The following is an 11,579-nucleotide window of genomic DNA, read 5'->3' as shown; positions in this document are numbered from 1 at the left end:
CCAGTGATGTTCTTTCCTAAGCTAAATTAAAAGACAAATTCAAATCCTGCATGGTAGCCACCAAAAGCATATATTTGAAAAACAGGATTCGGCGTGCCATATTATGCATTATTTAATGGTATGCAAATTATAAGTCAGACAGTTAGGAAAACCACACTTCAGCATTAATAAACAGCAATATTACTACTACATTAATTATGATATTGCTATGATTTATTCCCAAGTTTTGCATTTTGATTCTCCTTGAAAATTTATGCCATCTGATAAGCGGTAACCTAGTTCCCCTCCTACATCTCCTGCCCATTTCTCAAATCTGTTCCTCCTACCCACCCGATGGGTGTCTGTAGGAAACGGGTACAGAAATACAAAATCATAAGCAGCCTCATTGTCTTATAAGCATTAAAAATTAAAGAACAAGCAAACACCACCTAAAGCTCCAACATTTATTGTGTCAATGTTAAGCACACTTTTTAAAAGACAACATAGAATGTATAGAAACAAGGGGTTGGGGACTCATGCGCATTTCCACAATACAGGTAATTAGATTGGCTGGTTTCAGAAGGGCCAGGGCATCACTCATGACAGCGATGGTCCACGGGCCCTCTCTATGGGACTGATTCACTGTTCCAATGTGGGTCTGTTTTTTTGTTTTTACTTTTTATTAAAAAATATAAATAAAATGGCACTGCAGGCCTAGGCTGGAAGGACTCTGCAGGACTCTGTCTTCGCACAACGGCTTCTTGGAGGCTACTGTCAGAAAACATCACAAACTAGCAGGATGACAGACCACGCTGACGTCGACTGGGCGGCACGCGTCCACCCCACCCCTGGGGGCTTCAAATTTTCTCAGAACTTAAGGGCTCTCGAGCTTCCATCCGAAAACTGCCACACATCTTGAGCTCTCTGGGTACTACGCCGAATGGGGGTGTGTGAAGAACCTAGAAAGAGGTTGGAGACAGAGGAGGGGGAAAAAAAAAGTACAGGTGTGACTTGGCCCAATGATTTTCTGTTCTCTAACTAGCTTTTTAAAAATTAGAACTTAAACCAACCACAGGTCGAGCCACTGGCATCTTAAGCATGATTTCATACTCAGCCTCCCCTCCCCAAGTATCTCTGACCTCTGAGTGGTCTTCCCATGCCTCCCTCCCTTCCGTCCCCCCAAGGAGGACCCAGGTCCCCCCACCCCTGCCCAAGTGTATGATAGTCCTAATAAACTCGGGACACACCTGGAAGGAAACACTTGCCCTTATGACTGAGAAAACTTAGTAAGAAACAGTCCTTTGGTTGAGGAGAGCGGGAGAGGGAGGAGGGAAAGGGGACACCTTCTCAAAATAATAATAAAATTATAAAGAAACAAAAAATCAAAACTGATGTAAAAGCAGCACAACGAAAACATGAAATGTCATCAAGTTCAACGTCAAAGCAGCCAATGATTTACAAGAGGCGAACAAATCTCTGAAGAGAAAACCAGAACCCAAAAGAGTTGCTCTCAAATTGCACCAAAAACTGCCTGTAGTTTCTTTCAAACATGCAGTTTTCTTTTCTTTTTTGGAAGGGGGAAGGCAATGGTGAAGGGAAGAAGGGAGTGGTTATTTTCCTCCGGGGTTCCTCCCTTGCTGTGGACATTGACTTGAAGCAGCAGAACTGGGAGTCCGGATGTGCCGAGGAAGAGGGCTACCACTGTGGCATTCCAGGCCTCGTTGCCATGGCGACCCGAAGCAGGGGCCTGGGGCCTCCTCTCCCCTGACTTGGCGCCGCAGGAGGCCCGGGGTCTGGATCTCAGCTGCTCTCACGCATCCCACCCCTGAGCAGAGCAGCGGAGACCTGGGCTGAGGGGCATGCTGTGTCCAGGTGGGTTCTGGGGAATCCCATTCCCAGTCCAGCGCTAAGTCACTGTCGTCGAGGCCCCTTTAGCTGATACCCCAATCAAACCCTTTCGTCCAACCTGCTACCAATATTCAAATTCTAATAGACAAAGTATATCATGGGCATGTACCACGTTCACAGCTATTTAAAAGCACAGCCCCCCTATGGGTTTAGGGGCTCCCGCTTTAGAGGATACTTGGGGAAATGGCTTAATTTGCCTTTTCTACCATCTCTATGAAAGATCTGATACACGTGCTCCCTTGAAATAGTTTTTGCCACTTTACAGAAAGGAAAAACGTATTTGGATCAACCATCGAGCTGTGTTCAGCCAAGTTTAGGTTCTCAAGTACAATGACCCGTGTGAACTGGATTGGTCTCTTTCCCATTTGGAAGGGAGGAATTAATAGTATCCCATGACCGTAGATGACGCTGGGAAATAGAGAGAGAGAAAGAGAGAGAGAGAGAGAGAAACAGCCCCATCCCCCTAAAGGCTGAGTCACTGGCCTCGTGCTGTATGTAGTAAATTAAACAGCGGGCTAATGGGATAACGAGATGCCAGCAAGCAGAAGTGCAGACCGGACAACCCATGTCCACAGTTCATAGCTATAGCAGCCCTAGAGTAAATACACATCATACCAATTCCCTCTATGTGTTCTGATGTCCATTTCTCTAACAATGGGTTCGTTTATTTTCAATTGGGAAATATGCAGGGCTTTAGGAGACAACTAGGAAAATCTGCTAGATGGCTCATGCCTTTTAAAAGTTAGCAGTCTTTTAAGAAACATTTTTCCAAGCAGGTTGAGAGAACTCTGCCAATCCCATCCTCATATCGGCAAAGTTCCCACAATTTTTTTTTTATGGGAAGTTGTCTGAAAAAAAGAGAATGGGATGGGTACATTCCTGAACACACCAGGCCCAGGGACAATGGAGTAACAGAATCGTAATGAGGAACACACAGTTACAACACAGTCATAAGAAGTCATGTTCATGTGTGTACGGAGGGGGAAAAGAGGCTTAAAACAAGAAAACACTGTATTTCCTCCCTCAGTCTCTGTGAGCAAAGTACTACAAGCAGGAGAGGATGGGGCCTGAAGCTTCTCAACTCCTTTTCAGGAAGGCCCAAAATAATCCCAGTACCTTTCAGCAAACTGTGTCTGTGAATAAACCACCTCATTTCCTTATTTCTCCAACTGGAATTATACCTAAGCCATCTCCCGCCACTTCCTTTCAAGTTCTCACTTCTAGCATTATGAATATATACAATATGTACTTATTGCATATACAAAAATGGTATTTAAATAAACAGTTCTATATCTACAGAATGCCCTGGGAAAAACTCAACTACTTCACACTTTCTGCCATGGCCAGTGCAAATGAAGAACTGTGTTCACCTCACTTCTTAGCAACCTTTGTAATGTGTTGGTTCCAGCCTTTTTGTAGGTCCTAAACAAAGAGAGGATAGCAAATGGGTTCAGAAAGGAGGTAATATAGGCACTGGAAGAGTTTCTGGTTTAAAATCTGTGAGAAATAGAATTTGCGGTATTCCTGTTTATTAAGTTGTTCTCAAATGAAGATTAAAAAGAACATTTTAAGCATCAGTTCAGGTATGTAGAGAACATTCCATCAGCACGTCAAGCCTGTTACAAAAACTTACTTGAGGATTTTAAGAGACATTAATGATCTTAGTAGTTCCTCATTTTAAAAAAAAAGATCATGAATTCATCTTACTATTGGAAATGTGCATGTTATTTTATATTAAGATTTTAAATTTTAGAGTTCTGGATACAAAATATCATTTATAAGTTATATCATGTTGGCTAGGTTCTCATGCTTCTATTGTTCATCAGCTTCAGAAATAATATTTTATCAGAAGGCGTCAATAAGTCAGGAGACTAAGTAACCTGAAGAACCCATCTCCCAGTAAATTTATTTAACTTTGGGACCATGTAAATCAAACATAATCTGTGATTTATCACCAGATGTTTGCACTCCTCCCCATTCCCCATTTGATTTAAGAAATTTGAACAGACAAGTGTACAGTATCCACCATTAATTCTGTCTGTCAGGATGCAAAACCTAATTACGCTAAGAGCAGCATATACTGAGAAATTAAAATGAATACTGTATATAAAACCTACACAGTTGCACTCATAGCTCCTAATAAAAGAGTAATAGGGACGCACAGAGGTTTTATGGACATTTAATAGGGTGGAGTCGAAGTCACCACATCTAAAGCTGGCATGGCACTGGGGAATTATTTCTATCTGTCTTGAGCAGCATTTTGGATTCAGTTTTGGAGAAACCTAATCCAAAACACATACAGTATATCTTTTCTAAGTTCAGTGACAAACATCAAGTTCTCAAGGTACCGCACGCCCACCCCACCCCACCTCCTATATAATATTCTCCAACATCCTTTCTCAGTGGATTCCTCTAGCCCCACTCTCTCCTTCCCACCCAAACTGGCTTTTCAGAAAACATTGACTTTCTTTATACTTTAGAAAGATAAAACTATTCTTGCCTCAGATAAAAGGCATGACATGAAAAGGCCACCTCACAGGCACTAGGGCATAAGAACTGAGCGACAAAAAATGCTACCACAAGAAGACAACAGAACGGCTTTTGTTTTGGTTTTTTACAAAAATAAGAACAATGTCGTATTCATTCATCTACACTGGGAACAGGGACACGATATCACAGAGGTATGTGTTTAGTAAAGCAAATAGATGCTGCAACATGCAGTATTTGTAAAAGTGACAACACAGATTTCTAAGGATTTTTAAAATAGACCTAACTGGCTGGTCAGAAGATAATTGAAGGGTATTCCCGCCCTTATTTGCTGTCATCCAGGAAGACCCTATCAAAACACCTAAAGTAATCTGTAGCATCTAGGGTTCCTGGGATCTCAGAACCACAAGGCAAACCACTATGCATCTCAGGAAATCAGTGGCTGATTCCAAAGATTTCACTATGTCTGGCTACACCCCTAGTGGCTGCTTTCTTTTCTTTCGTCTCTCTCTTTTTTTCTCCCTCTTTTTTAAACAAAACAAAACAAAACAAAACCTGATGCCTTTGTTTCCAGATTTTTAGATTTCAAAAGTGGGGTTATTTTGTTATGAGAAAAGACTCTTACATGGAAACCAAAGAGCTGATTTTTTTAAAAAAAATCTTTTTTACATTATGTTCTAAGATAAAGCAAGGATGGGAGAATAGAAAAGAACTTTTAGACAACAAGAACAGCAAAAAATTTAAAGGAAATAAAAGTTTAAGATGCTATTACCAGCAAGTTTTTTCACTTACGTTTGAATGGATTTCTGCTAAGAGATGGAGTAAGTTTTTAACATCAGACTGAAAACACCTTCCATTTCTTGAAATCTATTCTAAACTGGAAAGCCTTAAAACTATGTCCAGGGTTTGAGATATGTCTATTTTAATATAGTAAGTACTTTATGTTCCTTTAGGGTATAATACACGCATCAGAATGCCCATAGAAATAATCCTGAAAAAGACTGACTGGCCTTCTCTTAAAACCTGTTATTTTCTTGAAAGTAATTTACAGAGTGTGTCAAATGAGGACACAAGAAGCTTACAATGTGTACTTTAATTTTTTTTATTTTTTCAATAAAGGGACAAAATGGGTGTATGAACAGGTTAATGCAGACAACTGCCAAAAAAACACAGACAGTGGTTTTTCCAATAGAACTTAACAAAGACCAGAAACAAATACAATAAAAAGCCAGGTTGTAATGACCTTTGGTCATCTAAATAAAAAAAAAATAAAAACAAAGAAAAATAAAAGATCAAATTAAGTGCCTCTGTTTTGAACAGGGCACATAAGCAATAATAAATAGTGACTCCCATAGTAAAAGATAAAATTTCAAGTTACGACAAACAGCTTTCATTACAGGAATAGAAAAGGCCAATAACAAAATATTCTGCATTGCCATTTACAAAAAAGTATTGACTAAAGCGGGCTTTCTCTTTAATATGCTTTGCATATGAAATTCTTTCCAATCTAAATATAAAGCACCATTTAGTTTTTGGCAATGAAAAAAACTGCAAAACATTGGTTTTTTTTTTTTTTTTTCCTTTTTTTTCTTTCTTTCTTTTACTGCATATGAAGGTAAGATGCTGGAATGTAGGGTGATAGAAGGAAAGGGACAAAAAGCACACTACATAACAAACCAACGTTATTAGCTTGCAGTACTGCATACAGTATGGCAGCAGGAAAAAGGAACAAAAAAGGATATGTACAACCCCTATGACAGCCATCCATGTGACATTCTAGCAGGCTCCCCCAAACCGCCATTATATGGCTTCTCATCTGTAATGTCACACTTTTTTGTTTCTCTCTTTTTTTTTTTTTGAAGCATACAAATAATTTGCACTATATTATCCTGCCAAATTAAAAAAATATACTGTGGCAGCCTGTCTTTTTTTTTTCCACTACCAAAAAAGGTACATTGATACCTTTTAAGAGAACAAGCAACAGTTAAAAATACAAGCTTCAATATAAATACTATAGTGCCTAACACTAGATGAACATTTAATTCAAATACCATTCTAGAAATACAGAAAAAAGACCATAAATGTATTTTAGCATAGGAATCAACATGAGTGTGCATTTTCCTATATTTAAGTACTATATAATCTTAAACCTTTCCCCAATGTATGTTTTTTTTTTTTTTTACAACCTGAAGAGCGGTGTGTATCCAAGGCATAGAATTTCCACTACCATTTTTAAATGGATAACAAGTCTTGTAACACCACCAAGACAATGGAACCCTAAAATGCAGTTCCCCCCTAAACATAATGAAGTGTTTTTTAAAAAATTTTTTTCTTAACATTTATATTTAAAAAAGTTTTGTACAAAAAAATCCTTGCACTGTAGAAGCGAAAGCAATCATTCATTTCTATGTTAAGTGTATTCTGTTTCCATTCACAGCGCTTGCAATGTTGCGTCCAAGTAAGTAAGCTCAATAGTCAAGTAAATGGCTGGCAAAGTTTTTTTTTTTTAGTTTTTAAAAAATGCTCCTCAATGAGATTGTGTTCAATTTTTTTTCAGCATTCTTGCAACTTTTCCCTTAAGTATAGACCTGTAAACTGGGAAAATTGTACAGTGCACTTAATTGTCCTATCTGAGCAGGTTTATTTTATACTCAACCTCTGTATCTCTGATTAGAGAAAAGATACAGATATCACAGGCAGAGTCAAGTGCTATTTGAACACCAACTGGGGCAGATGCTAGCTTAATAAAAAAGAAAAAATTAAAAAAATAAAAATAAAAACAATGAATCCTCTTCCATGTTAACACAAATAGCACACAGTGTATGGAAAAGAAATGAAGTACAACTTTTAGGGAGCACAGACATATATACTGCTACTCTTAAAATTCTTTCTCTTCTTTTTTTAAGAATGTCACATTTAAATGCAAGTCTTAAGAATTCATAGTTAATCATCATTGTATCAATATTAGCTTATATACCTGTTCTAGTTTTAAATGGCAAATAGTACCACGTTGTGCTAATAAATCATATTATTTTCTTCTGTTCCCCTCTGTCAAACCTTATTGTCAGCCTCTTCCTTTCAATATGGTATACAAGGTCTTAAAGTTTATCATTTGATTGTCCACTTGACAACCAAGTAGATCTGGATCTATTTCTTTTGGTGCCAGAATTTTTAAAAAGACATTATTAAAGCAAATATCTTCATAAAATGAACTCCTTACTAGTGTATTTAATTGCGTTCCAGGGCTTTTGCACATTACACATTCAATTTAATCATTGTTTTAAAAAAATAAAACTTTGGGCAAAACAGCCCATTTCTTTTAAGCTCTCACCAGGAGCAAAGTAGCTTTTATACTGGTATAATCAGTTTTGTTTATAAAATTAAACTAAAGGAAAAATGATGATTAACTAGGACATAATGGGTCATCTTTTTAGGTAGCCATTGTTGTGAGAAATACAATATAGAATTATATGCTAGTTCCTAAGGTTTATTACCTCACCCAATGCTGAATTAAGCTACAAGTTTATAACAAGTAGAAAGAACCATCGATGTGGTTTTAATAGATCCAAGGCACTCATATTTTAAAACCAAATGATAGAATAAACTTGTTCTGTTTTTCTCTTAATTTGTCAATTCAAGGCCTTTTTTTCTTCCTCTCCAATTGATACATTTAACCCTTTAGAGACAGACATTTAGCTCATAGAGATTTTTTTTCAGTGCTATCTATTCTGTCTATAGAGGGTTAATCCAAAGACTGTTTTTCCTCCTCACGTTATAAAATAAAACTGTACATGATATGTATTACAGAATGTATGCAGCATGGTCTTTTTCTCTCTCTCTCTCTTTTTCTCTCAGAACGGAACTGGAAACAGCAACATGTTTGCTCAGCAACGAATTAGGGACAATTTAAAATAGCCATAACATACCATACATGCTGTCTAAGTTTAAAAAAAAACATACACAACATGTAAATTATTGCACAAGAGAAAGGCTCAAAGTTTGCGTAAAATGCAATAGTATTGCCCCATACAGATCATGCATTCAAACGGTGAGAACATAAAGGAAAAAAAAAAAAAGGAAAAAGAAAAAAGAAAAAGAAAAAAAAAAAAACAGGTGTGCTGGTGACAAGCACTCTCATATTCTTAGCTTCGTTACTTCTGTTTGTTTGTTTGTTTGTTTAAATCACATGGGACTAGAAAAAAATCCTACAGGGAGTGGGGCTGGAGGGCGATGGGGAAGGGGAGTGGTGAAAAAGGGGGTGTCAGGTGGGAGTGAGGGAGGGGTATTAATATACCTCTATTCAGTTTTTATATCATTATTCAACACTCGATCACTGTGCCATTTTTTCATGTGTTTCTCCAGGGTACTGTACACGCTAAAAGGCATCTTACAAATTTCACATTTGTAAACGTCCTTCCCCACCTGGCCATGCGTTTTCATGTGCCTGGTGAGCTTGCTACTCTGGGCACAGGCATAGTTGCACAGCTCGCATTTATAAGGCCTTTCGCCCGTGTGGCTTCTCCTGTGGACAGTGAGATTGCTACAGTTCTTGAAGACTTTCCCACAGTACTCACAAGTGTCGCTGCGTCTGCCCTCTTTTGAGCTGGGCCTGCCCGGGCCCGGACCACTAATATGGGGCGTGCTCCCTCCACTTCCCGTGCCGCTGCGCCCCGAGATCCCTCCGTCCAGCTCCCCGGGCGGTGTGGAGAAGCGCAAGCTCCCGTTCTCCGAGGAGTGCTCCGACGAGGAGGCAAAAGGCGATTGTCTGGAGTCTCCGAAGCTAAGGAAGGGATCTTTGAGCTGCCTGGAGGCCGCGTAGCCGGCGAGCCACTGCGAGTACACGTTCTCCGTGTTGGGCATCGCGGCCGGGGGCAGGTCGAACTCCTTCTCGAGCTTGATGCGCTTAGAGAAGGGGCTCAGCGAGCTGGGGCTGCCCAGCAGCAGCTTTTTGGACAGGCCCCCCGAGGCCGACTCGCCCGGGGAGCAGCCGCGGCCATTAACAGTGCCATCGTCTATGCGGTCCGACTCGCCGGCCACCGAGTCTTCGTCGCAAGTGTCCCTGTGGCCCTCGGCCTCGGCCAGGTGGCCGCGCTTATGCTTCTCGCCCAGGACCTGGTGGAAGGCCTCGCTGAAGTGCTGCATGGAGCTGAGCACCATGCCCTGCATGACGTCGGGCAGGGCGCGGCTCTCGTCGCCCACGCCCACGACCGCGCCCCGCGAGCTGTTCTCGTGGTGGCGCGCCGCCTCCAGGCTCAGCCCGAAGCCGTAGTCCACCCTCTCGCTCTCCGTCAGCTCCTCCTCCTCCTCTTCCTCCTCTTCTTCCTCTTCCTCGTCGTCCTCCTCTTCCTCCTCGTCCCCGTTCTCCGGGATCAGGTTGGGGTCGTTCTCGCTCTTGAACTTGGCCACCACGGACTTGAGCGCGCTGCTGGCGCTGCCCACCAAGTCGCTGGTGCCGGGTTCCGGGGAGCTGGCGGTGGAGAGACCGTCGTCGGACTTGACCGTCATGGGGGACGATTTGTGCATGTGCGTCTTCATGTGGCGCTTCAGCTTGCTGGCCTGGGTGCACGCGTGGTCGCACAGGTTGCACTTGTAGGGCTTCTCGCCCGTGTGGCTGCGCCGGTGCACCACCAGGTTGCTCTGAAATTTGAACGTCTTGCCGCAGAACTCGCATGACTTGGACTTGACCGGGGGCTGGGAGGGAGGAGGGGCGGATTGCAGAGGAGGGAGGGGGGGCGTCGCCAGGAAGGGCGGCTTGCTACCTGGCTGGAATGGTTGCAGTAACCTTTGCATAGGGCTGGGCCGGCCTGGGGACAGCGGTGGGCTAGACGTGTTCCCTGCCAGCTCTCTAAGTCTCCTAGAGAAATCCATGGCGGGAGGCTCCATAGCCATTGGATTCAACCGCAGCACCCTGTCAAAGGCACTCGGGTGATGGGTGGCCAGGGCCATCTCTTCCGCCCCCAGGCGCTCTATGCGGTGGGGGTCCAAGTGATGTCTCGGTGGAGGACTAAACAGGGGGGGAGTGGGTGGAAAGCGCCCTTCTGCCAGGCCGGAAGCCTCTCTCGATACTGATCCTGGTATTCTTAGCAGGTTAAAGGGGTTATTGTCTGCAATATGAATCCCATGGAGAGGTGGCTGGGAAGGACATTCTGCACCTAGTCCTGAAGGGATACCAACCCGCGGGGTCAGGGGACTTCCGTGTTCGCTTTCTAAGTAGATTCTTAATCCATGAGTGTTCTGTGCGTGTTGCAAGAGAAACCATGCACTGGTGAATGGCTGTTTGCAAGTTGTACATGTGTAGCTGCTGGGCTCATCTTTACCTGCAAAATAATACAACACCAACATCAATGTTTAATCACCGAGGCGGGCATCAGCAATTGCTTATTTATGTTCCACCTCCAGCCTTCCCTGCCCCCACCCCTCAACCCCAAGGCCTAAGCCCTCACTGACCTACCCCCTGTGCCTGGCACGTCTGAGCATGGGTACCCAGTAAATATTGGTCCAATTGGTCTTCCTGCCATTAAACTCAGTTCTAGAAATTTTATATCCAATCCCCAAAGCAGAAAAATCCTGACCAGTTCTGGCTTGAGGATGAAGGTCCCTACATTCTAGGCACCTCAACAAATGTCTTCTAAACTTTCCAGTTCCATCAGCTGTAGTTTGGGGCAAGCCATCTCATCTCCATGTGCCTCTGTTTCCTCCTTGTTAAGTGAGAAACTTGGACAAGGTGACCCAAGGAAACTTTTGGCTTCCTAAATCCCAGCTTTCTATTCCCCCCTGGGTGGCAGGTGAACTTTCTAAATAGGCAAACATTTCATAGAGGTATCAAAAAAGGGGAAGAAGGTCAACTCACTACAATGTTCTATGGCCCTAAAGATGCTTTCAGCGTTAGCCTGAAACACACTAATTGTTGATATTGTTAAAATGAGAGGGTACTCATAAAATACTTCCGTGGAAAAAAGACTAGCAACATTCTCACACCCCAGACTGTGGGAGGATCAGTGAGTCCCAATTTTGGTTCCACAACACCCCATGGGGACGTCCATTTTTATCTCAAAGAATGTTTAAAAAATCTGAAAGAAAAACTTCATTCAGATTTAACGGATAGGCTGTATCCAATCTTTAGGAGTTGTCCCCCGGTCAGACAAATGCAAGTCTGGAAAAGTTAGGAGGAGTGGCTGGTGCCGACTTAAGCAGACACAGCATCC

The 11,579-nt window shown here is 42.2% G+C and overlaps 1 protein-coding gene across 22 annotated transcripts in view; it reads right to left on the bottom strand.

Moving 5' to 3' along the window:
• Positions 1–429: 429 nt before the first annotated feature.
• Positions 430–11,579, bottom strand: part of BCL11A (BCL11 transcription factor A) — a 102,232-nt gene continuing 91,082 nt past the window's right edge. For 6 of the 22 annotated variants that reach the window (XM_009442501.5, XM_009442504.5, XM_009442506.5 and 3 more), the window contains 2 exons: positions 8,669–10,691; positions 430–938 (listed from right to left, as the gene is read on the bottom strand). In XM_009442501.5, the coding sequence (XP_009440776.1) occupies positions 8,671–10,691 (2,021 nt within the window). In that variant the 3' untranslated portion in view covers positions 430–938; positions 8,669–8,670. The remainder of the gene's footprint in view (positions 939–8,668; positions 10,692–11,579) is intronic. The other 16 variants (XM_003309025.7, XM_054677905.2, XM_054677907.2 and 13 more) reach the window with 4 other exon arrangements.

Source organism: Pan troglodytes, chromosome 12 (genome assembly GCF_028858775.2).
Source record: "Pan troglodytes isolate AG18354 chromosome 12, NHGRI_mPanTro3-v2.0_pri, whole genome shotgun sequence".
Classification (NCBI taxonomy): Eukaryota; Metazoa; Chordata; class Mammalia; order Primates; family Hominidae; genus Pan; species Pan troglodytes.
This window is presented reverse-complemented; position numbering and strand designations above follow the sequence as displayed.